The 26,820-nt window shown below is 42.8% G+C and overlaps 1 protein-coding gene across 1 annotated transcript in view; it reads left to right on the forward strand.

Moving 5' to 3' along the window:
• GPR107 (G protein-coupled receptor 107) overlaps window positions 1–26,820 on the forward strand; it is a 37,153-nt gene extending 10,333 nt beyond the window's left edge. The window contains exons 10-18 of the mRNA XM_065853742.2: window positions 157–232; window positions 1,077–1,150; window positions 1,727–1,844; window positions 2,838–2,968; window positions 4,716–4,759; window positions 12,966–13,015; window positions 13,747–13,830; window positions 14,637–14,761; window positions 20,905–26,820. Coding sequence (XP_065709814.1) covers window positions 157–232; window positions 1,077–1,150; window positions 1,727–1,844; window positions 2,838–2,968; window positions 4,716–4,759; window positions 12,966–13,015; window positions 13,747–13,830; window positions 14,637–14,761; window positions 20,905–21,001 — 799 coding nt within the window. The 3' untranslated portion in view covers window positions 21,002–26,820. The remainder of the gene's footprint in view (window positions 1–156; window positions 233–1,076; window positions 1,151–1,726; window positions 1,845–2,837; window positions 2,969–4,715; window positions 4,760–12,965; window positions 13,016–13,746; window positions 13,831–14,636; window positions 14,762–20,904) is intronic.

A 26,820-nucleotide genomic window follows, 5' to 3' on the forward strand; every position in this document is an offset into this window, starting at 1 on the left:
AATATTGTATGCCTAATACATATATTTATAGTTGAAAACAGCTATATCTGTCAGTATCATTGTTGCAGACTGTTCTACAGTTATCAAGTCTTAGGTTAAGAAATTCTGAAATTTTTACTGCTGGTTTTTAATTGATGGTTTTTTTTGTCTTCTCAGTAACGATGTCTTTAAGATTCACTGGCTAATGGCAGCTCTCCCTTTCACAAAATCTCTGTCCTTAGTCTTCCATGCGGTATGTATTATGTGTCTACCTTAAGTTTTTGTTAGGAAGTAGAAACACAGAATCCAGGGCAGGTTGTTAGAGAAATCTGCTTTGGGGTGGGGGAGAATGGGAGGGAGGAAGATATCCCTTTTGTATTGAAGCACAGGAACTGAACTGCAGCTGTTTGAGAGTGATTCAGTGTTCATCAGCAAATTCTGACTTTCAGTACAATTGAAATCATGGCCTGAAGTAATAAACCATATGTGAGGATTGAATGAGTTCCGTGAATTCTAATGTTTTGTCCATCTGAGGCTGGCCTCGTGTGTTTGTGTCATCAGCAAACTTGCTGATAGTGCACTCTATTCCCTCGTCCAAATCATTGATGAATATATTGTATAATATGGGCCCCAGTACTGACCCCTGAGGCACTGCACTACATCAAGGCCTCAACTGGACTCCACCCCATTGACCACGACTCTCTGGCTTCTTCCCTTCAGCCAGTTCGCAGTCCACCTCACTACCCGGTCATGCAGACCCCACTCCCTCAGTTTAACTGTGAGGATGCTGTGGGAGACTGTGTCAAATGCCTTACTCAAGTCAAGGTAGACCGTGACTAGCTGTGTGGGAATGTTATAGATTGTATTAGATACATTCACTAACATTTAGGAAATACAGGAAATAGAGATGACCTTGTTGTTGCTAAACAAAACTAGAACACTTTGGGAGTATTTTTGACGATGTAACAGAGCTGAGTTTGTATGCACTGTTGGAAAATGAAACTTGCTGTGGTGTGCCAAGCAGACCTGTTTTATAGACATGGGTGGGATGCTGCTGAGCAGCTTGTAAAGTAATGTACCTTATTTTATGCTTCCAGATTGACTATCACTACATCTCCTCTCAGGGATTTCCTATTGAAGGCTGGGCTGTTGTTTATTACATCACTCACCTGTACGTATATCAGAAGATTGATTGTGATAGATTCAAACAATGAAACCAAATCCTCTGTGGGGCTGCCCTCTTCCCTCCTGAGCAAACTGGAAAATTGCTGATTCTTTGATACTACGGTCTGAATGACAAGACAACAATCAGCCCAGTGTGAAGGGGAAAGCTCTACTTAGAGAGGGCAGCTGCAGAGAATTGGTACTTATGTGGGTGGAGGAGTCAAAGGAGGAGAAATGCTTTTCTTTGTTCATACTAATATTCAAGTATCTAATTTGCTCTTTGTGTGAATGGTAAGAGGGTACAGCTGCCAGTGTTTTCTCCTGTTCACAATGGTGAATGGATGACTCCCCCAGGAAAAGATTGCACATATTGACAGTTGTGAATAAAGTGTAATATTACTATGTGATACACAGTTGTAAGCAAGTACATCTGCTTCACTGTGGCAGGATAAGCACTTGCCAAAATTATGAATAGCAAGACATGTGTTTGGGTTTGTGGCTTTACTACTGTACGAGAGAACTGGGCAGAGGAGGAAGTGTGATAAAATAAAGCCTCTCACTGCTATATCTGTTTCTCTTTCAGACTGAAAGGTGCTCTTCTGTTCATCACTATTGCCCTTATTGGCACAGGCTGGGCTTTCATTAAACACATCCTGTCAGATAAAGACAAAAAAATTTTCATGATTGTCATCCCACTTCAGGTGAGGACCGAGCGGCGTCAGTACTTGAGATCTTGTGGGAGAGCTGCCTGTGGAAACTGTAAAAGGCTGTGAATCTTTTGCAAAATACTGCATAGCTGCAACTTGTATAAGCATATTGGTTACAATTTAAGTTGAGCTGGAATTTCTTGGGCCAGAAGTTGCTTCTTTAATTTTCCCCATTTTTTTCTCCCTATATTGAGTATGAGATGGTGGATCAGATAGTGTCAGCAAATGAATAACTAGCTGTAAGGTAGCTGTATTCATGCTGTGGCAAAACTTGGGCTGTGAAAGAGCACTGAACTACAAAGCAGTGAAATTAAGTGGAGGTTGTTGCTTCTGAAATGCTTGCTGAATGGACTTAATAATAAAGAAAGGAGAAAACTGAGACTTCCAGGTCTGTTGGGTCTGAGGAAAACTTTCCCAGTGTGCTCAGAGTTATCAGTGCTTGTTTACTACTCCAGGAACTGATGTAAACAGGAGGGCAGCATTTCTGTTTGTAGACAGAACAGCTTTTCTGCCTTTCCAGATTAAATCCCTTACCCAGCTGCAAAACCAGAAGTATATAATTAGTGTGTGAGGCTCTTAGCTCAGGTATGGAGTACAAAACCTAGTCAGTGATCAGCTTGAATTGTTTGCTTTATTTAGAATGATGTGTTTAAACTGTTTGCTCTATGTGCATACCTACAGTCCTGCTTCTGTATTTAATAAATAGATTTTGCTCGTTTTCTGTCTGTTACAGTAGGTTTTGCACAGTATGTAACGAGTACTTTCTGAATGTCAGCGGAAATATGTTCCAATCAGGTTTATTTCTGTAAATCCTGTGAAGATGCTGCAGAACATGTGACTCTCTTGACACAGAACTGCAGAAGAATTGTTGATGTTACTGAATGGGCTCTTTCTGCAACTGTGGGGCAGCTTTTGCTGAATTGGCAGCCCAAGTCTAGTGTCTCTTTGGAAAGCTGCTGAAACCATGAAGCATGTTTTGTTCTGTAGGTACTGGCGAATGTGGCATACATCATTATAGAGTCAACAGAAGAGGGGACAACTGAATATGGACTGTGGAAAGAAATCCTTTTCCTGGTAGACTTGCTGTGTTGTGGAGCCATTCTATTTCCAGTGGTATGGTGAGTTGCAGTGTGTGTTGGGTGGTTTCTGAGCCCTGGTGGCTTGAGCTGTTTTTGAGCTGAGGGATATTGAATGTTGGTTAGAGCTAAAGGTACTGCCAGAGCAAGGAAATGTCACTCCTTTGGGGGTCAAGTCTTCTGTTACCTTTTTTTAAACAATATCAGTCCTAATACTTCAATCTTGTGTTGTGGAAGATACTTGTTTTGGGAGTATTAATGTAGGGATAAGGTGAAGTGGGTGTTGATTTACATGTGGCCAGCACAGTGCAGGCTATGGGTGATTTTGAAACTTGACATTTAGCAGAAGTGCTGATTGTTACATTGAGAAATTGGGCTTTTGCTTTACTGGCTGAGGTTGGAAATGAGGCTGCTAAATTCTAAACCAACAGTGCTGTCTAAGATCAGTGCTGCCTTCAAGCAGAGTAGCTGCTGTTTTATTTGACTGTTTAGAAGAAATAATCCCAAAGGGAGCATTTCCCTGCCCTTCCTTCCACTCTACTTGGCAAGGAATAATGTTGGTTATATAAAACTCAACCAAAACATAGATAATTCAGATAAACACTCTTGTTGCTTCGTGCCAGTTAGAACATTTGCCTTCTAAATTCATTTTGGTCTTAATTGGATAAACAGCTGGATTTGGAGTGTGATATGAAGAAGCTTCTGGCTCTTTGGTTAGTAAACACAGAATATTCTTGTTTTTCTCCAGCATCCCCAGTATTTTTTTCCTGAAACAGAGTGAATGTCTGTCTACTAAATAAGTCATGACTTTAGAATGTGTAACTCGTGTTTCAGAGAACTGTTTCTTAATGCATATATATGTGTGTGTGTAAAGAAACATGTATGTGTTGCTCAGTAGATGGGAGTGAGCTTCAGCGTGGCTGGTGAGGGTGGCTTGCAGCTGTCCTTACCTCCCCACTTGTCCTCTGTGCCTTAGTGGCCTTCTGCCAAGGCTGGGAAGTGCCTTCCAAGAAATGCGCATCACCCACTTGTCCCTTCCCCTACCCCTGTCAAAACACCGCAGCTCTTCAGAGGTTATGGGGTGTTTGGGTGCAGCAAATAAAACTGCAGGAATAATAACTTTCAAGAGACTGATTTCTTGTGATAAAGGTGACTTTTACAGTTACAGCTCTTACTACTTAGTGCTGGAATCTCCTGCATTGTCATGTACCATGGGCAGTGAAGCCCAGGGCATAAAATCCTGCCCCTTTTTCATCTGGATGGTGTCACTGCAGCTGGTGGGATGACTCATGGGAGCGAGGTGACTAAGGCTTGGCCCTTGAATTTACATTCCTGCAGGGTATTTTCTCTTACATAACTTGCCTATGTAGTCATGTAAGCTGTAATCAACTATTTAAACGAAAAGAGCTTAAAAGAGCAGTAAGATGCCAAATGCTTGGCAGTACTCTGAATAGTAGCTCAGCTTAATTGTATGAGTGGAAAACATTATTCTGGAAAATGCTCCAGTTTTGCACTCTGCTCCCTTCCTCCCACAAAGCTTTCTGTAGGCTGAAGGAGGCTTTAGCAATCGGCTTTCTTAATCACAAGGAGATACAGATACTTGAAGTAACTGCCTGAGCCAGGGAGATCGGGGTGAAAAATATGCAGTGCCAAGCACACTAAGCACAGTTAATTACAAGCATAGCGCAGCCATAAGGAGCTAAAAAACTTGTTAGAGTTCTAGAGGGCTGCAGTGAGAGGAGAGTGCAAAAATTAGAGCTAATCTACTCGTCTTATTTTTATTTTTCAGGTCAATAAGACATTTACAGGAGGCTTCAGCAACAGATGGGAAAGGCAAGTAATATGTTATTTTGTTGTTTTATGCTGCATGCCATAAGATAATGCCAGAATTTCAAACACATGATGCTGAATTAAAATATGTAAACCAAAACTTTAGATCTGCACTATGGTATTGTCACACTGCTGCTCTCCCTCAGTAGCTTAGTGGGAACAACTTTTGGGAAATTACCTTTTTCATGTGTTGCTTTGCTATCACGACTCCTACATGGGACTTATTCTCTGGTACTTGCACAGCTCTGTGCTCGAGCCAAATGTCACATGGAGCAAATCATCTTGACAGATTTGCCTTATTTCTTCTGACTCAAGTGTTCAGAAACAACTAGAAATGAGTTCCAGAATTGCTGGTCAAAATAGACCCCGTTATTTCAATTTCTGCAGAAATCTGTTCCTGCCAGAATAGAGGGAAGCAAACCTCATTATGAAACAAAACATACATTGGCATTTGGTGTAACACAGGTCTTGACTTGTCTGTGTTTGTACAGTGGCTTAAAGGTTTGCTTGTGTAAAGCCGTGTTATGTTTAACATAGCAGTGAAAATGAGATGATGGATGGAAATCCAGCCCAAATGCAGCTTCTATAGCGTGTGCCTTTCCTGCCTTATCCACTTGCTTCTTCTGAATTAGTTCCTCAGTTGGCTGCAGATCCAAGCCAGGGAGCACAGCACTGGCTTCCTCGGAAGCCAGCAGCCATTTCAGTGTTCTGTAATTTGACGGCAGACTTCTTGAAAGCTTTATTTGTAGAAGGTCCTTTGTTGGCAATATCCTTTCGTCCCAGTCTTATCCTTTAACTCTTGTCTCTTCTTTCCGGAGACAGTCTTCTAGGTCTGGCTATTTCTTCCGGCCTTTTCCTGGCTTCCCCCTGAGACACATCTCAGATTGTGTGTAGGCTGGTAGGTGAAGTGTGAGGCTGGGCACTGAACTCGGCTCTGCACAGACTGCAGATTAGGTCTTTTCTTGCCATCTGTTAAACTGAAACAATAATTAAGGTAAGCTCAGCTTTTTTCTCGAGATTCAAAGTTGTTCAGAAAACCAACTACCATACACACACACACACAAAAAAACCTCACCCCAAACCTAAAGGCGAAAATATTAATTTCTAATAGAAACCAATGTAGAAGAGGTTAGTCTTGATAATGGAACATGAGTGTTGTTGGTGGATTTCTCATTGGTTTGTTCACGTAGGTTCAGTGACATTCACTAATGAATTTGTTTTACCGTGTCCACTGAGCATATGTTCTGAAGTGTTTATGCTCTTACAAAGCCTGCTGAAGTGTAGACATTCCTTTAAGAGTCTCCTTTTGAACATATGTAAGACCTGATTCTTAGCTGAAGCCACCATGTGTGGCTGCAAGTGCAGGTCAGTTTTCCTGGGACAAGGAGAGAATTGCTGGTTGGCTGTGGAGCCTGTGAATATTCTGAATCTGAGTACTTGGCAGCTTCTACTCATAACTGAGAAACAAACCCTCTGCATCTGTGAGGTCTCAGGTGATCACCCCATGTCTACTTTGCACTTGATGATTCTTATCACAAGATGGTGCTATGGAGTTTGCTTAACTTCAGAACATACTGAGTGAAGGAGAATAGAAGGTGACCAACCAACATCAAGATGTTCAGCAGAGTCTGTGACTGTGCACCTGCCCGTGTTTGTTGTGATGGGTGGAATCCAGATCAAAGAAAACCAAGCAGTTCTGAAGGATGTGTTGTGGTGTATAATGGAGGTACAAGAAAATGGTGATCTGAGAAGAGCTGGTTGTGTCTTGATAGCTGGTTGGTGATATGCACAGTGGCCCCTGAGGACTGTGTGTAGTCTTCTGTTTGTTTTGTTCTGCACAGGTAATGGTGCTCATTGTCATTCATGTTGCTCGTGGGTCACCTACTGCTATTACCACACTTTGTACGGATCCTGCAAGTTCAGTAATTGTGTGTTGAGAGGGACTTAGCAACTGCATTATGGTGCACTGATAAAGAAGCTAAGGAAGAGAAAAATCCAGGCAAAACATAGGCACCAAATTGTGGCCAGCACAGGCACGGTGCTGGGACTCGCTTGTGAAACACAACGTGGGCAAAGTGTTTACATAGAGGCTGTTGATAGGAACCCATGGGGAGCACGTGAATGGCAACATGATGCCAGAAGCAGAACATTACCAAGTGATGTCATGTTGCTAATGTGTCTGATTGAGAAAAGCAAAAGTGATTTGGTTGTACTGTAACAAGGTAAAATCATTAAATCATTTGGTGGGCTTATCTATTAATAGTCTTGACTAGAACCACATGTTCTTAACTCTGTAGGCTTCCCTTGGAGACCCAGTCCTGCAGAGGTACTGCTCAGTTTCTTAGCCTCTCATGAGAAAAATAGGACCAGTGTGAGCTCTGAAATCACCAGTGTGGTGGTGCGTTGTGGGGTTTTTTGTGATTTGGTTTGTTTTTGTTTTTTTCCACAGTTGAAAATAGTATTTTCCTGAAGTGGTAAAAACTGCTGGATCCTCTCATGCAGTTTCACTGCTGCCTGTCCTGTGGTTAGTGACTGAATCTTGCACAGACAGTTCTAGCTGGACTGCCTGTTGCAGTAATACCAGACAATATATCCTAGCAAGCAAAGGCTGCTTTCCCTGTTCTCTCACACAGATTTCATTAACTTGTAGGGTGTCTTGGGGAATTTTATACTATAAATTCAATAACTGTTTTTCGTGGTGCTGAGTTGTCCGGTGACCTCCTTGCTGGCAAGGTTATTTTTTTGTTTCCTTTTGTCTCCTAAAACGACTCCAGGACTTCACAGCTCAGTATCCCGGTGGTGTTTCCTGACTCTGTCTCGTCCTCTTCCAGCTACTTCACAACCTGTTTATTAGACAGCAATCCCTTGGGTCAAGAACAGCCATGACTGTGGTGTGACTGGACTAGAAATGAAGCAGAAGCCTGGTCAGATGACTGGGCTTTTAGTGTGTTAGTCACAATTGCCACAGGCCTTTGTTTTAGAAATGTGCGTTTGTGAAAAAGGCTGGAGTCACTAGCTAATAGTCATTCAAATGTCATTCTTTTTTAAGATGACTTTCTAAAGTGGGAAAGCTAGAGGAATGGGTCTAAAGCCATAATTACCCAGGGAGCCCTTAGACTCACAGATGCTGTGGGTTGCTAGTGAACAGTAGGCACAGCACAGGGATGCAGCCAAGTTTGAGCTACCTGGTTGTTTGCTTTTTTCCCCCCCTCAAAGGTGGTCTTTAAAGCAAAATATCTGACATACATGGGCTTCTTATCTTGCACAGCAGTGGGTGTAAACATCCCATTTTTAGGAGCTTTTTTTTCCCCTTTTAAAGTTACCACCTTCAGACTTAAGCAAGTGCCTTGCTGCAGCTCTCTGGGCTGTCGCTGTTCTTTCAGATGGCAGCGTGCGCTCTGTCCATTTCCAGATCTCTGTTACAAATGTCTTGCTTGCAGGTTTAAGGAAATCAGTCTTGCAAGCTGAGCTAGAATATTTTTGGGCTGGAAAGCTGCTCAACTACCTTGTTTACAGGCATCATGAGAAGTGTTTATAAGACACTTAGAAGAGGTTCTTAAGAACATGGTTAGGTGACAGTGTTAGGTTAATAGTTGGACTGTATGGTCTTGAGGGTCAATTCCAACCAAAATGATTCTATGAGAAAAGGAAGGGAGGGAGGACATTGTACTGAACTTGCTTATTTTTGTTTGAAACTCAAAGTTCCTGATCACTGGACCTCTGAAGTGTCATAACCCACTCTTGTGTATCATGTCCTCTGTTGTTTGAGGGAGGGACAGAGAGCTGGAAACACCACTGCAGTTCTTGTTCTGCTTGTGCCTCTATGGGTGTGATGAGACGTGAAACTCGGCACAGTCTGATCACGACCGCTTGGCTATTTCCCTGAAGCACTGCAGCGTGTCATAGTTTGCAGTAGAATTACGGGAAATACATTGCAGTGTGTAGCTCCTGGCTGACATTCCCTGTGTTCAGTGTCTTCCTGCTTCTGTGCCGTGAAAATGCTGTGAACAGAGAGCCTGGTCCTGCCACACTGAAGGCAGTGGCTTCATGCAGACCCACACTGAAACAGCCCCACAGTGACCCAGTGAGGAGGAGGGGTGGCATGGGGTAAATGTGCTCTAGGTATCTTAAACCTGGAGACAAAGCTTAGGGATTTGTGTTGAGGCCTCCATGGGTAGCACTGCAGAGCTGAGAAATGCAAGTTGAGAAATGAAATAGGTTTATGTTTCAATGCACCACTTGTAGCCACCCTAGATAGCTATCCAGGAGTGGTGTCGCAGTTACATGTTGGAGATATATTACTTCTCCTGTACTTTGGATATTTTCTGGCCCTGCTGGGGAACTTTTGTGCCAAATGTCTGATGTGTTTCCAAATATTCAAGATTAACTGGTCTGTGCCGCCTTCTCATGCGTGACACTGAGAATCGCTGTATCTGTTTCCTTGACCTCCTCTTTCTGGAACAGGAATGCTTTTAAGCAGAGTGCTGTAGAGATGATAGGGCCAGTACTCCATAGAGTTACTCCTGGACTTGCTTTTTGAGGTCTAGACCTACACGTTGCCTCCATTCTTGGGGGCAGAAGTGGGAATAGAAAAATTCCATTTACTGTTTTGGAATGACACAGATTGCATCTCAAATGCACCAGAGATAGTATAGCATGCAAAGCATTGGAGAAATATTCTTAGATGTACTTTAGCACATTCACTCAAGATGCATTATGGTTTGCCCTTGCGTACTGCATTAGCTGGACTTGAGCTCCCTGTGCCTCGGCTGCAGTCCTCTGATTGTTATTGCATACATATTCTGAAAAGGTCAGATTTATTCAGCAAAAAGCTGTTGTCTAATGGTGTGCGAGGCTACAGTGGATGGTCTGACTTCTTTTTTTTTTTCCCATTTTATAGGCTGTCTCAGCACTTGAAATTAGCACAGGGGCAATCTGTAAGAGATTGATTATCAAAATTCTGCAGCATGCCCCGTTTTGATTGATGCAGATCAGGCTATTGCAGGCACAAGCTGTGCAAGTAAATGGTGATAGAGAGGAAACCAAGGTATAAATGTTATAAACCTTTATTGGAGGATGGCTCTTATCTTTTTAATTACTTTATAAAAGAGGTGGAACACAAGTATGAATTCATTTGAAAAACCTTTGGTAGAAAGTCTGGTTTTTTTACCTTCTCTGCAGTTCTTCTCCTTGGAGAATGTCTATCATACTCGAAACATAAATTTACCCAACCTTTGCTGCATGCTGTGATTGCTGCTGTGTTATCACAGCTTTACAGGTTGAGGCTGCGAGTGATTCAAGTTGTAAGTGACAGCTGCTGGCTTGGCCTTTCTCCTAGCAAGTGTTGCTGTCAGTGTCTGGACTGCCAGGCTGAGCTGAATCAAAGTCTTTAAGTGTCCAGCATAGCAAGGCTCAAGCGTTACTGCTTGGAGCACATTTGGCCTGTGAAAAAGCAATTCACAGGCTGCTGATGCCAAGCGATGATGATTTTAGACTTTCTCCAGAACAGTGTGTGCTGTAACTTTGAGCTGTTTAAAAAAGACTGGCAGGATTTTGTAGACGTGCGTTAATATGCACTTCAGTATCTGATAGTGGAGGGCAGTATTCCTGAAGCTGAGGCAGCTAGAGGAGAGCACCTAGCTGTGACAAATAAGCAAGCCAGCTACCAGAGGTGGCCCTTCAGTGTTTCTACTTGGTGGTGGTTGTCTTTCTTTCCCATGCTCAGCCATTCTAGATATCTGGATATACCAACCTACGGCTCTTTGGTATTGACTATCACGATGAGTAGGTGAGATCTTGAGCTGGGCTCTGCCACTTGGGAGAGGTGGCTTTGTGACACTTCAGCTGGCAGCCGGATTTTTGGCTTCACTCTCCTCCTGTGTGCTGTGTGGATCCAACAGCAATGACTCCCCAGCTCACTCAGTTGTTGACTGCAAAGTGTTGATGAACTGGCAGTTTGAATCGCAGCTGTTGAGTTGGTGTTCCCTTCACCACACAGCCTGGCAATGCTCGTGGCCTGTCATTGCACCAGTTGGTGGCAGCTCTTGAAGACGAATGCGTTGAATTCAAAATAGCCTTCTGTGCGGTATGTGGTTAATCACAAGATCCTCATGGTCACACTTAATGTAGCTCCTCTTAAATAGGACAATATTGCTTCTTTGCTTCGTGATTCAGTGAGTCTGTCCTGCATATTTACATGGTTTAATCTTTCTCAAACTGTCTTAAAAGCTTTTAACATTAGGTTGTCTGATAAAGCACTAGACCCATGAAAAACTCTAACTTTTTGCTATTTAAATGTGGGAAACTAGCTTTTGTGAGGGACAGAAATGAGGCAGAAGTAGCTTAAACTGATGTCTCAGGGCTGATTTAGCTATCAAGGATTTAGTCTTGTTCTAGTGGTTCCAGGCCTTGCCATCTGCCTAGTGAAGTGCTCTGTGCCTCACTGCTGGTACTCCACAGATCTGAGTCTAGAACTTGGGCACTGCTTGCCAGAGTCCAGAACTCTTATCTTGTGAATTAGATGCTATTCAATGTTCAGTGTTTCATGAAGGGAACATCCTCCCAAAACTGAGAGCTGGTGTTCCTCCAACATGCTGTGCTGCCAGGTTACCCCAGGAGCACGGTCTCACCCAGAGCCAGCCCCATCTGATGGGTGTTCAGATGAGTGGTGCACAGTACAGGCTTCAGCTGCCTGGAAACAAACTTGGTGTTCCTTCACAAATAAGGTTTGCTTCTTTCCTCTTGAGCTCTGGCTCTGCGTTCTCTTACTGACATGCCCTGTGCTCTGTCAGAGGTTAAACACGCCATTTGGAAATCTGTAGAAGCCACCAGCCAGCACTAAATCAAAACGCCTTTCATCTTGATTTTATCTATGTGTCAGTTTATGCCTTGTGTTGTAAGTCGAGTGCTATTACAGTATGTCTGTTAAAGAAGGGTTTGTATCTGTCTTGGGGTGTCCACAGCTTTCAACAGTTCTTCTGGAACACTAAAGGTGAGTTTTGGAATGTACCTCTTGATTTCTAGATCATACAAAGCAGGTTTATAAAAGAATGTTTTCTGTCTTCTATTGTAGCCTATGTAGTGAGAACCTAAAACAGTTTGAGTGGTGCGTTTGACACCTTTCCATAAGGAAACCTTTGGTTTTTGTCTCAGGAAGCAAAGCTTTTGGTTTTTTAGCTATTAGGCCTCCTATTCTGCACTGTTGTGAACCTAGAAAATCTTACATAAACACATGCAGCCTTTTATATTATCTGCTTTTTGCAGTGGATGATTTCTGTAGGGGAGCACAGGTGAACTTAAGTACAATGTGTTGCATTTCTGTCTCTGATCAAAAACTGTAAGAAGGGCTTGGAGGGCATACGCGTAGCAGTACTTTTCTAACTGGCCAGCTTGTGTTAATGGCTCTAAGTTGCACCGCTGTATGCTGTCAACATACCTTGGACTCTTTGCCTCTCCTGTTGTCACAAAAGCACCAGGAGTCTGTATTTGTAATCCTGCTGCACCTGTAAAACCTGACTCTCAAACCCCAGTTGACAGCTATTCCATCTGTTATTGACCTCTGCTCGTTCACGTGAGTATCTGCTGTGTTCCTCAGGAGCTGATGGAATCTGTCCAATAAATGCACGTTAGCCCAGGACCTTGGCCTACAGTTTGTGACTGAAACACATTTGCCATGAGAACTATTTACTGTGACTTAACATTTTGCTTGTAAGTTACGACTGAGCTACAAGTGACAGAGGATACTGCATAGATGTTAAAATACTCCTGATGCAGTTCAATAAGATGCAGAGATTCCCAGAGCTGTGATTGCATTCAAGTCGCTCAGGTCAGCTGAAGGCACAGAGCAGGTCAGGAAGAACTCTGGAAAGGACATGAATTTTCTAGGAGACAATGCCAAGTGGTGTGTGGCCCTTCTGGCAGGAGGTGACAGTATGTAGTTGGCTGTATACAGATAAGCATTAGAGGAAGGTTCTATAGGGCAGAGTGTGTGCATATAAAATTGAGTGTAAAGGTGGTGTCATTGAATTGTCTACTGAGCTGTAGACGAGTCAGACTGGCACTCAGAGCACCCAACGGGCTGAAGGACAAACCTGCTAATCTGGGAATACCCAAGTCCTAGTTTTGACTATATGCCTACCTTATAGACAAGCATCAAAAGAAACTCTCATTTTAACTAATTTTCTGATGGACTTCTGTCTTCTCTTGATAGCTGCCATTAACCTAGCAAAGCTGAAGCTTTTCAGACATTACTATGTGATGGTAAGTAAAAAAACTCGTACAAATGCATACAGAGCACTTAAAAGCTGTTCAAGGCCTTTGGATTACTTGGTAGAAGCTACTAGGGCTGGTGGATGTAGTGAAGATCTTCCTAGGTCTGTGACCGTGCTGTGCTTTGACATCTTGGTCAACTGGGTTACAATCCTCAAAGCAGCTTCCCTCCTTTTCCTAGTGGTTGCGTCCTTCTGTCTATCTTTAAATGGGTTCCAGCTATTTGTAACACTTACTAATTTCCTCTGGAGACAGCTTGAGCTGCCAGTTGAACTGATGGGCTTTAATAACATGCTGTAATCTTGCTAAAAATTAAACTTGGGACCAAATGGTGCCTTGAGATGCATGTGCGCAGTTTGTGATTAAGTTAGTGGGAGCCATGAGCACACCTCCCAAGAGAGGCTTCTTAATGATTTTCAACAGCCTTATTTCAGATTCTTAAGAGTAATAAATTACAATCCTGGTTTTTCAAGTTCTACAAAATCCTAATACTTGAAGCATTTTCCTGCTGTAACTTAAATATGTTAGCAATAGCTTGAGTCATTTGGATGTTCAACAAGCAGTAGAGCCCTCAGCCTATATCTTCTGTGTTTATCAAGGAGCATAAGACGACTAATCTGACATAATGAGTTGTCTGGGAATTGCTTGAGCTATTTCTCTGGAAAAAAGGTTCCATAAGGATGATGCTGTTGTTCTCACTTCTTTCTTCTTTTCCTTCCCAGATTGTGTGTTACATTTACTTCACACGGATCATTGCAATTCTCATAAAGATTGCTGTTCCATTCCAGTGGAAATGGTTGTACCAGGTATTTGGCAGCAAAAGAAAATACATCCATTCCTTGTTGTGTTTTAATTTTTTTAATATTCTTTAAATATGAATGCACCCCCCAAAAAATCCATAAGTTGTTCCTTATGTTGTAGTAGATAACCTCAAAGCGCAATGTCTCCTCTTTATTTTTATCACCAATATGTCTAAGGTGGCAGGAATATATTTTTAGCTTTATGTTTGTCCAGCAAGGCTGCTGGATTATACATGAGATGTCTGAAAGTAATTGCATTATTGATTTTGCTCTTTCAGTTTAAAAATGTCTGAAGGAAATTAATCAAGAATATACAAAGGAGGAAAAAATAAACCATCAGGTTTGCCCTGTGTAATTGAAGCCCCAGGGAGCCAGTGAAATAGGCTTTTGCTTTTCCATCTACAGGCTTTATTTGCCTAGTGACTTTTAAATACTTGGTTTCTTAACATATAATCCAAGTAACTGCACAGGGAGTCTTTGGAATACATTAACTATTGAAAATACCAAACAACGAAGGGATGATTTTTTTTTTTTTCCCTCGTTTAAAAGCCACATCTTGTAGTTATTTAAAAGCACTGGAGTGATGGCTGGAACTGTAACTGTGTTTAAACTGACAGGGAAAGCTGAAAGAACAAAGGGCTTGACAGCCTTTAGCCTGGAATTGATGATGGCAGGACAGGAACTGCTTTGTTATTTCTGCTGTGGCACAGGGGTCTTGGCCATTAAATCCTGAACCTTATGAATAAGGAGAAATGTTTCACAACCATGAAGGATCCCAGGACTGAACTTCAACCTTGTGTTTGCACTCGCAGCTGCTGGATGAGATGGCCACGCTCGTGTTCTTCGTCCTCACCGGGTACAAGTTCCGTCCAGCGTCAGACAACCCTTATCTACAGCTTTCTCAAGACGATGAGGATGATTTGGAGATGGAAGCTGTGTAAGAACCTCTCCTTTCTGTTTTTTACCTCTTCACTGATTTGAGAAAACTGTTTAAAAACAACTTACCCTAATCTCTCTAAATCCTCTTTGAAAAAGATTAAGATCTGCCCACGTGTTTACACGAGGTGTCTGTTTGGTGTGTGTTAAACTACTAGAGATGTGTGATATGCACAGGAGCCCCTGAGCTGGATATTGCACTAGTATGGAACAGGCTGGTAAAGCTTTTCACAGGCATCTTTCTGCCCTGTGAAATATCAACTAAAAACGCTTCTGTGTTTAATCTGTGTTGCCGAACACAAATGAGCCTTACAGATTGTCGTTAATGCTTCATACTTAAAAAACAAAACAATGACCCCACAACCAAAGTAATAACAAAAATGAACTACCAATCTACAGAATGTAAATGGGGATGGTGTAAGGTCACTTCTGCCTTGAAGTTCAGTCTGTAGCTTTGCAGAAATCTATCTTAAGTAACACTGAGCTGAGGAGGTGGATTTCTACCAATACTCTTCTATTCCTTACTGTTAAAGCAGGAGGCACCACAAATGCAGTAGGACCTGAGGTAGTCTGGAGAAACTATGAAGTGGAGCTCAACCTGAGTCCCTGTTATTTTCTTTGCAGCAGTTTTATGAGGACTTAGAAAACGCGTGGCATTTCTGAATCTATTGCAAACTGCCTCAAGAAATCCAGCATGCTGGAAGTGTTGAATACAGCTGTAATTGCTGTAGACTGTTGCCTCGGTAGGAGCCAAGCTAACCTAATCTGTTCCGTAGTTATACATTTCATGCATAATTGCAGTTCATGTACGGGCTTAGAAGCCTGTTCCTGGGAGTTTATTTCCAGTTTAGCAAGTCTCCTTTATCTGATCTTGGGTGAAACAAATCAAAACTCCAATTTTTATTGCAGGGGCAGAAAGAGTCAATGTATTTGCCCTCACAGCTCAGAAAGAAATGGATCTTATTGGGGAGTTGCTACAAGGAGGTTTGAGGTAGAATCCAGCCTGAAATGTCATGCAAGGAGTTTTAATTTCTCAGAAATACCTATAGTCAGATCTTTCCAAGTACTTAGTTATTTTTCCTCTGGGCCCGTAAAATCTGTCATTGTTACAAGCAGAATCCAACTAGCGGGCAGTGACCTTAAATCACTTAAAGGTGTTTAAATGGTTTATGTAAGAAACTGTTTCAGTTTGGAAGGCATAGTCAGAACTGGAAGATGTGGCAGGATTTGTGGTTGCACAGAAATGAGCTTTTTTTTCCTTTTGCTTGTTAAAATGAGTTTCAGCTTTGCATTACATGCATGATGGTTTTTCACTTGGGTTTTTTAGGGCTAATAGTATGGCACCTTTCATATTTTGTGATTTCGGTAAATTGGAGAAGCTGCTAAATTTAGGAGAATCTGCCAGAAACAAATTGGAGAAAGTTTAATGAGTAATTAAGTGATGTATATCTTGCTGTAGCGAAATAGTCATTACTAGAGACTCAAGGAGCAGAATTCCTGGTGAGCCTTTCCTCTGAGGCATTTTGCTCTTTGCCCTGGGAGTTTCCATTGTTGTGCCTTGTGGGTTCTTCCCTGAGCCTTGTTTGCGTTTTTCTCATCTGATTCACCAGCAGTTTTGTTCCCCGTGGGCACTTGGCAGGGTACCATAATCTCTGCCTTGTTCTCCCTTCCCCGCTGCAGCAGGGAGCTTGAGTCTGCCTGTATTTGCAAGGTGTGGTGTCTGTGCAGTCTGTGACAGGTGAAGCACTGCAATGAAAGCGTATTAAATTTCTTGATGATTTGATCTTGCTGGGCCTATTTTTGCTTTTATAAATATTAAATGTTGTTTCTGTGGGGGGAAAATATCAAGGCTTATTTGAGCAAGTGACTAAGTGCCTGACAGCATCCTGACTAACCACTGTACGCGTGTGTTTTGTCTTTCGTGTGATAAATACCCACTTGTCTTCAGAGGCTATGGCAGAAGTTAAAAGCATGCGAACTTCAAACTCCGTTGTGTTCTGCCATGTCTTATTGCTGGGTTTTATGGTTGTTTTCCTCTCCCAGATAGTTTTTGTTGAAATCAGGCTCTTAAACATTTGCTGTAGAAGTGTTTTGGTTTCTTTAGACTCAATATTTGTATGAGCCAGGAGAGGGGAGAACCATGAGGTCACCAAGCCTGTTTTCTAGGCTTCCTTGCCCTCCACCGAAAAAACAGGGCATCTGAAGTGCAGCTCTCTAGCTTATGCCTGCTTTCATGCAGGCCAAACTATACAAAGCTCAGTCTGGCAGTAAATGTCAATATTGTTAAGGACAGTGTGGAAATCTGCGAAGTTTCAAGAAAAATCCAAAGACTAGGTGTCTGTGACCGAAACAACATATGGTACAAATCCTCCCTCTGTCAGTTCTTGTAACTCTCAAAGAAAAATATAAATCAAGAACACCAGAAGTAACTTATTACAAGTCTTTTCAACTGCTGTGCCTCTGTCTTGGGAGGAAGCATCCATGAATGTTACAGGACTTTCTCTTCATTTAAACCAGACTTAATAGGAGTTCTCCTAATGGAGTGGGGAGTATGACTAAACCTGACCTAAGGACCAGGCTGTTCTTCAGGTAGGGTCAGTATCCGTTTATCACTGTGGTTTTCTGTGGATTCTGTGCTGGGCAGCGTCTTGAGCCCACTCTGTCAGTCCATGGGCAGCTGCTGGCGGTTGGTCCGAGTGCTCTGTTTGCAAAGGTGCAGCCATGCTCAGCACAGAGAGTTGTCACGCTTCCAGTCCTAATGCCATTTTTGGGGCACGAACACACAAATATAAGCAGTACAGTAGATGAGGTGAGGGAGAAAGGAAGCAGTTTGGGGTTTTGTTTTGTTTTTTACTGTTGCAGTAAGTTATTTCATTAGCTCAGTAAGCTTGATTTAAATCTTAGGGTTACCAAAGTGTTCTACAGATCTTGTTAGAGAATGATGTTCATACATGCATGTGGGGTTAAGATATTTCCACTGGAGGAGGAATTGCAGGAAAAGCCATTAACATGGTGGGTTTTTTTTTCCTCAGTTCAGTAAATCTGTCTTACTGAGTGCATGGAGACTTCACTTTGTTTTTGCTTAACACCCCAAACAGCTTCAATGTAGTGAACTGTTGTGGTAACACTGACCTACCTTTGCTTATGCCTTGGGATCTGGAGTTTCTCACTGTATTGTGTCTTCTGTGCTGAGACTTGACGTCCTGCTCGGTTGCTTTTCTCTGCTTTCTCTCAGGTTGTGTTTCATGGCAGACTGATTCATGATGCTCTCTGGTAGAAGTGATTTTCCTTAACCCAACACATCTTTCCCGTGCAGAGATCAGTGGTTTTGCTCGATGGCTGCTCAGTTTTCATTCCAGTTTGCAGCTGCTGATATCGTGCTGTTTCTTGTTGGGCTATAAAACAAAAAAAGAGGAGAAAAGACAGCTGACATCCACCACTGTGGAGGGCTAGAAATGCTTCTGAATGTTTAACTGTCTCTTGATTCCTTGGATACATTGTGGTGAAAGAAGAAACATAGCTATGGAATTTCTGCAGCACCTTGCAGTGGAGTGTTCGGGGAACTCCTTTTGTGCCCTTTGACAGCCACAAAAGTTCTCCCTGGTGAGAAATGGGTTAGTGAGAAGGATTTGTTGCATTTTTAGCTACCACTACTTTGTGGGCTAGGAATGGAATTCGGCAAACTACAGGTGAGAAACATTTATGTGCAGTATTGCAGGTCAGAACAGAGATCCTGCGACTGCTCAGAGGACTAGGGTGAGAATTGCAGTGTGTTTGGTCGTAGCGCTGACACCTTTATTTTACTGGGCACTAAAACATGTTGGCTGAACTGAGTTTGAGAGAGAGAGATAAGTAGCCCATTGTTTATGAGCGATCTGAGAAAATGAGGACTTGAGCTACACCATATGCTTGTTAGGGAGCAAGAGCAGTGCTCATCAGATGGTCTTTAATGTTTGCTGTTGAGGAATCCACCCCACAATTTCTCCCAGCTCTTTGATGTCATTGTGGGGGGTGGGCAGTAAATGGCCCCTCTGATAACAAATGACTTGACCTTGCTGCAGGTTCAGTGGCTGCTTGTCCTTGTCCCTCCATGAAAGCAAATCATTCCCTCTTCGCCATAACCTCTGGTCATTTTTGTCATCATCTTGGTTTGTAATGGGTTTGCACCAGGTGGGATCTCACTCACTGTGAGTCAAGTGTTAGGGCAACTTTGAGGCCATGCCTGTGCAGAACACCTATTTACAGACCCCGCTGTGTCTGCTGTTGCATTGCTACGTTAGTGGCTCGTTTTTGGTTCATAGTCTGTAATCTTCAGCTCCTCCCTGAGGAATAGATACTTAGCCCCTTATTCTGTAATTATGAAGTTTATTATTTCTGAAGAGTAAACTTTGTAGTTGTCTTGCTGCATTGTCCCATATTTTTCAGACCATTACTCCAATTTGCCAGAATATTTCTGCTTTCTAGTCCTGTTCTCAAATATGTAGCTCTTAGTGTCTTCTGCAGATTTAATAAGCAAGTTCTCTCTTCCATTACCCAAGCAATTACTGAAAATATTGAGTAGAAGTGAGCCCAGGACGGACCTCTCTGGAACCACACTTGTTGTTCTCTCATTTTTGACAGGAAACCATTAAATACATCTCAATGCACACTTTTCCAATTAGTTATGTATGTACTGTGATGGTTTTGTCTAGCTCATGTTTCCCCACATTTTTTCTTATGTGACTGTGGGAAAACCTTTGTCAGCAGGGGGAATTTGAGATCTACATGTTCTCTGTGCAGGGAAGCTTGATGTGATCTCTTCCAGGCAAGTGTTTACTAATTCCATCTTTCTCCTTTGAGCAACCTGCCTACTTTTCTCCCTTTTTAAAATTTCAATAGAGAATAAAGCTGTTGTTTGATATGCACTCTTCTGACCCTTTACCTATTCACTTAAACACAAGCTTGTCTAGGCCTCCTGTAAAGTGTGGGAACCACTGACGATCCCAGTGCTGCTGCTGCTGGAGAGTCACTGAACACAGCAGTTGGAGTCAATTGTTTTTACAATACATGAACAGAGGCTGATATCTGAGATGGAACTGAGGGCATTATCAGAAGATCTGAAGATTGTTTCTCCTCTTGGGTGATACTGTGGATGTTTTTAGCTCGTCTGATCAGATGAAGTATTCTTATGTGATAAACAGCAGGTGAAAGCACAAAGAGCGACAGCAGCGTCTTTGAACAGGGCAGTTTTATGTGTGCTCCCAGGCGTCCCTTGTGGATGCGTTGAGCTATTGGCAGTGTTACTTGCAGCATCCAAAATAACCTTTGTAGCATGTTTGTGGGGAAAAAGAAATACCTCTGGAATGAGAATCACATTGTGCAAAAGAACAAAGCAAATGTCTTGTGCATGCGAGTGGCCTGTTTTGTAGAGCGACAGGAATCTGCTGGGCTGGAGAGCTTGTTGGGTTGCCAAGGTGGTTCTGAGAGCAGCGGTGCAGTTCTGGCTGGATGAGCAGTTTGGTCTGCCTCATGTTTGAATGGTATTATGAGGCTTTATAGTTCAAAAGTCAGATTGCCGTGACAAATCCAGGCTTGAATGGTATAAAAAAGATGGCCTGTCCCTTTAGTTTTGTTGCTATTCATAGAGTAATTTTGCTATTAATGGGAGTTGGTCTGCATTAAGATAATAAGGTTCATTTGTGACTCTGACCACTGTGTGTGCATTTATACAACAGGTTGTACCTGTTAAAAGCACTGCAAATGCAGTAGAAAGTCTTTTAATGTACAGAATTAAGGCATTCAGCTATATAGCAAATGTTTTTTAAGCAAGCTGGTCAAACTTTAGCAAAAAACAGCTGCTTTAACCGATTAACCAGCCCCTGCTATCTTCTTTCAAGTACAAGCAATTATTTTTTTTGCTCAGTTTAATGATAGATGGGGAGGGCTCCAAAGTGCAACGTTCTTGTGTCCACCACCCATCAGTGTGTCCAGGATGATACCTGGCTTGCAAAACAGTAGCAATAGGAAAGGCCAAATATTGAGACTTGATAAAGAGACATTTGAGGAGTGTTATTTGAGATGCACAGGAAGACAAACATGGGCTGTCGGTGAGATGGATGTCACAGCTCAATTTCTGTTCTCTAATGTTTCTCCTTTCTCTTCCAGGGTGACGACTTCTGGAGTAATGGAGGGCATGAAGAAGGTCAAGAAAGTGGTGAATGGTTCAGCAGAGCCACGGGGCGAGTGGGAGAGCACGGCGTGATGGACTGGACTAAGGCAGCACTTTCAGAGAAACTTTTTTTTAATTTATTAATATTACTCTCAGTGGAAAGGGAGCAACTAGCACTTCCCAACACTGAAACTGCGGAGTGGGGTGTGTCTAGGGGGAGCAAAGCAGTGCAGAAATATAACTATTCCTCTGATCATAAGAAAATGGGATTTCCTGGTACCTGCAAGGAGTGCGAAGCTTTCATAGGGGTTTTCGGTAGCTTATTCTTTTTTCCCCCTTTCTGGATCAGTTAAGTATTCTGAATTGTTTGCAGTTGCGTTCTTCAGAATGTGTAATACTAATGTGAAGAGAGACCTGTAGTGTGTATGTAAAGTATATATTTTATATAATACACACATATATATATATATATATACACACTTCTTATGTAACATGTATGCTGAGAATTACTAAGTGTGTCAGAAGGTGGGAAAAGAAGATGAGATGTAAGTATTCTTTTATTCTTTTTTTATAAACTCTCCTTTTGGCTTGAACAAAACATTGTAAAATGAATTCATAGAAGCAACCGCAGTTATTTGAGAGACTAAATGGGATATTGGATCAGATGACTTCTGCCACTACTCGCATCGGGGGAAGTTGATAAGTGTCTTGTCTTATCCGTGCAGGCATCCACTTGAATATGTCGAGTTTTCAAATGTATTGCTCTACAGGAATGAAGTGACTGTTGTCCATTAAACACACTAGCCCGTAGTGCAGCAAGTGTTGATCTAAACCCTCCACATTTTATGGAGTTGCTCTTGATTCACACCCACCTGCCAAGAACTACACAAGAGGTGTAAGACTGCTTGCCTTTTTTTAGGGGTCTGCCATGCTATCTTAAACATGTAATTTCAAGTTGTGACCCAGAGCACTTTGATCTGCTTAAAAATATTTTAAGGTATTTCAAAAACCACTCCTTTCTGGCACAGTATAAACAGTACCAGAATCTCCAGTGGAAGTCTGTCTAGCAAGTGTGCTGCAGCATAAATCTCTGGTTTGCCATTATCCTGAGTTACTCGGCCTCTCTGGATGGCTACTTGTACTTGTCTGGCTACGTAGGATCGATGATACTGCTGTTTGAGATGAGCTAAACTGGTCAAAATGGTATTGCTGTCAGAACCAGGCAACTGCTGCTTCCAGTCCTAAATGATTTTTATGAGGAAAGGAGAAGATTAGGACCAGAACGCTCAATGCAGGGCAATACAGAAGTCTTGACTATTGGCTGTGAACTTGCAGTGTAGTCTTTAGAGACATGTTATGAAAGCCACGTGTGTGTTATCTGTGTTACTCCAGTACTGTAAGGCACCGGTGCCCATGGTGGTAGTAATAAGGCATAGTAAACGATCGTTCATGTGGGGGAGGATGGAAATGGTTCACTGATGTAATGAGGATAAGCTTTAAGAAAAATAAATCAAGTATAACTTGCTGACCCACTGAAGCCTTAATATTCCTGTAGAGCCATTGACATATGGTGCTGTCGAGCAAAGTGCTGCTGTCAGGGTGACAGGGACAGGCATCACCACAGAGCTTCGGATGTGCCAGCAGCTCTTACAAACTCGCTTCGGAATTGCTTTTTTGACCAAAGAGACTACGTCTCTCAGGCACAACTGATTAGAGGACTATTAGAGTTTTTAATTCTTGAATATCAGAAGGAAGTTTATCTTTTTTGGAACATTGAACCGCTTCTTCCTCAGTCTCGAACAGCGGTTAGAATCATAGAATCACTGCAGTTGGAAGAGAGCCTCAGCATCATTGGGTCCAACTGTAACTTAACCAAACTCCAGCACTAAACCATGTCCCTAAGAACCTCATGTAAATGCTTTTTAAACCCCTCCAGGGATGGTGACTCCACCACTGCCCTGGGCAGCCTGCTCCAATGAATAATGTGTTAATTTCTAAATCTACCCTCTTTCAGTTTAAAAGCCATTACTCCTTGTCCTGTCAGTACATGCCTTTGTAAAAAGTCCTTCTCCAGCTTTCATGCTACAAGTTAAGGTTTTGATTTGCTCATTTCACTGGACCATTTCCAGTTTTCTACAATGTATATTCACTTTGGTTTTATTCGATTCACTTTGAGCTTTTTAGAAACACACAGTATGGACTGAGAGTTGCTGTTTGAAGAGCAGCGTCATTTGCCCTGGTTGTCACTTGTTTGCCCAGATTGTTGGTTCTGTGCGTCATGGAAATAGTAGAAATGAATCCACCTGCTTTGGTACCTGGAACTGGTTTCTCTTCAGACAAAGCACAAGAATAACCCTCTTCTCTGGCTACAGGGTCCCCTCCCATGTTACTGCATAGCAATTGCAGCAGTGATGGTCTGACTTTGCTGTCATTATCTTGCAATGATACAGTTTTTGTGGAAACTGAGAGCCTGCACCACTGGAAAGGCTGTTAAGTGATCTGTGAGCCTTTTAGACCTTCTGTATGAAGAAGTCTTCTGCCTATTAAGTAGCTGAGGTGTGAGAAATCAGACTGTGAACGAACACAGCCCATCCCAGCTCATCATACTTTAAATGCAATACCTGAAAACTCATCCTCTTGCTCTTTGCACAGTTGCTCTGTCCCTGTGGAAGTGTCACTGTCTGCATCCAAAGGGCTACTCAGACAGGCTGTGAACTTTTTCAGGGTAGTCCACTGGAGACCTGAAGTTTGTCACTGAAGTATGTAAAGGATAAGGGTTTGCTGTCAGGAACAGAAGCGCAGCAGCAGTGTTAATCCAAACATGATGCTGCCTTAAAGCTTGTTAACACCTTTTGTGAACGAGATGTGAAATTCTGATGGGTGTGGGGTTTCAAGCAAAAACATGAGGGGCTGTGCAGGGATCCCAGCATGGGCTGAGCTGGTTCCAAACAGCTGCCTGTTCTGTATCTCAGCATCAGTGGAGATGCCAGGTTGGTGAGTGCTTTCACCTTAGTCTCAGGTTTCTTTTTTTATATGCATTTTTTTGCTAGAGTTGTGTATGGTGTAGGTTTATCTGCCAAGTTACTAGCTCACTAGTCAAAGGCCAAAAAATGGGCCATTTCTTTTTGTCTTGGCATGAAAAGCCATGGCTGTATTCTGGAAGTGCTTTGAGAAGAGCTTTTTCCAAGTTCAGACCTGTGTTTCAGTGGTCAGCTATCAAACCAACTTCAGCTGGCGTTTGATGCAGCACAACAGTAAGTAGTCAGATCCAAGCATTAGTAAAGAAAATTAATCTGGATGTGCGTGTCAAAACCCAGAGTGATCAGAGATTCTTACTGCAGCCACTTCCAAAGTGAATTTCTACTCTCTCTGGTGGAATGTTTCAGAGCATTGAAAAACTTGTCTTGCAGAGCTGTGTGATGGAGTGGATGGTGGAGGATGGAGAGAGAGGCTGCGGCCGTGCTTCTCACGAGCATCAGAGGGAGGGCTGCTGCCTCCCCTTCCTCCCAGTGCGAACCCGCGTCTCCCTGACTGGCAAGTGTGTCACTGTTGCTGGTGAAAGCGGCAGCTCAGAGCTCACCAGGCGGGACAACCGTGGTGTACGTCTGTCGGCTGCTGCCGGCTGTCTGTCTGCTGGGAAGCTCTGTCTTTCATAGGAGGGAAGACAGAACTGCTTGTGGCTCATGGATTGTTTTGGGATACAGCCTAACTTTCTTGTCTCTGCCTTTTACTGAAGTGAGCAATTAAAACAATCACCCTGTGAGTACACGGTGGTATAATGACAGAATTCCTGGAAAAGCAGGTCTGGTGCTTTAAATGCATCCACAGATGTTGCTGCAGCAGAGTACTCGGCACCCTCTACAGACAAAAATGAGATTGTTCCAGCCTTCAGTTATAATGCAGGTTATGCCCCAATAAATCCCTGTTGCTGATGCCGTGCGAGTGCCGCTGCCGCACTCCTTCCCGCTGTCCCGTTCAGCGCTGCCTTCCACGGAGAGCCTGGCAGTGCAGCTGCCCGCCTCCTGCGTTCTTCAGCCTTGAAAGTGTTTTCCTTGATGGTTCATCAAGAGGCGTACTAAAAGAAAGCAAGACATAATGGGGTCATCCGGAACGTTGCTGCTGCTCGCTCAGAATGTAGCAGTTGGAGTTGCAGGAGCCCCATGCTGTCCTATTAAGATGCTCTTTCATGTTGTCATCTCGCTCAGCGTGTTGTGAGCTGTGCGGTGCATTGTTCGGCGTCTCTCTCCAGCTGAGTGCCCTGGTCTGGATTTCCACGCTGCCGTACCCTGGGAGCATGTTGTAGAAAAAAAGATTGCTGCATTGCAGTATTTTTGTCTTGGAGCTAGTAATGTGGAAGATCTATTTTCCTATGCTAAGTGGACTCTGTCTAGCGTGAGTGTGCATCCACCATATATCCTCAAGCGCTGTAACATTCCTGGTCACAAAAGGGCACGTCCTAATCACTCCAGTGTCCACACTTGGTCAAAGTCCAATGGACGATTTTTAGTGTAAATTTTTTTTTTCCTTACAATATGCTCCTCTTGGAGAAGAGAAATGCAGTCTGGCCAGGGACAGTCGAATTGACAAGAAAAGGAGGGTTTTGTTGTTGTTGTCCAGTTGAAAATTGCCCAGCTGCATTTGAAGCAAGTTTTGGTTATTTGTTCTGTTGAGCTCTGAGAACTGAAGCTGTGTATCTATTAATAAAATAATGGGGTTGAAGTGCAGGTACTGAAGGGAAGGAAACCCTTCCTCCTTTGTTTGACCTGGTTTGTCTCCTTTGGTTTGACCTGGCGCGATAACTAACACACTGTTCTTACCTTAAAGCAAACGTGTTCTATTGATGCTGTGTTATGATCTCCATGTCAATCACAAAGCACTTCCCCATTTTTCACCTTGGTAAAAAGAGCACGGAGCTGCGCTCTGCACTGGATGGAAGGTACGGTGGGATCCGAAACCCAACGGGATTTACGCTCTGGAACCTGTGACTGCGTGTGGAACTTCAGTAACCTGGTTGTTTCATGAAAACTGAGGTGGTGCTGCCCAGAGACACTTGACCAATGTTTCTTTGTGTTCCCTAAGGCTGATTTGCTGGAAAACTTCGTTCTAAATTGGATTAATCTGGCTTTTCTTGTAACTGCTGGGTAAGATGCTGTTTTGGGCTTATTAATCACTTAGCAATATTGGGAAGCTGTATATTTTGCCCCTTGTATTTTCTTGCTTGGATATAGCAGCGATCGTGGAACAACCCACACAATATGTACATGCAAGTGACTGGAACGGGGTTTGAGATGTTCACTTATATGTGAAGTGACGGTACTGGAAGAAGGAGGCTGAGAAAAGTCACTCCTTGTAGGCTGACTGGCTCAAGAACCCATTGATGTTTTGACTGCAGGGATCCCGAAAGGACAAATCGTAATAAGTATTTCCCCGTGGGATTTCACTTGTTCTGCTCTGTGTAATAAAGTAGAGCCCAACCTCCACATTATCAGAAGCACTTTGTCTTGTAACCTGGATATGGGAGTGTTGGGCTGGTCCCTGTTCTGTCAAAACAGAGTATGGGGCTAAATAGTTTCCCTTTAATAACTATTAATAATTAATTCTAGATCCTCTTGTATCATTAAGCAGCTTTAGGGCACCTTGTACAATGTAGCTTTGAATTCACTTAGTAAATGAACTTAAAAACTTCCCTGTGTACAGCAGGGCCCAGTTCCAGGGCTTTCAGTGACCTATAAGCATCCTATTCCTCAGTTCATGTTCAGATGTACAAAGCGATTTTTTTTCAGTATTTTTTTAAACTTTATTAAAAACAGTATTTGAAGGGCAGGAAGGGTAGATACAAGTCAGGATGGTCAGTGTAACTTGGTTTCCCTGCTGTGATGCAAACGTGTAAAATAAAGATTGACTGGAAAGAA

The sequence above is a fragment of the Patagioenas fasciata genome, chromosome 20 (genome assembly GCF_037038585.1).
Source record: "Patagioenas fasciata isolate bPatFas1 chromosome 20, bPatFas1.hap1, whole genome shotgun sequence".
Classification (NCBI taxonomy): domain Eukaryota; kingdom Metazoa; phylum Chordata; class Aves; order Columbiformes; family Columbidae; genus Patagioenas; species Patagioenas fasciata.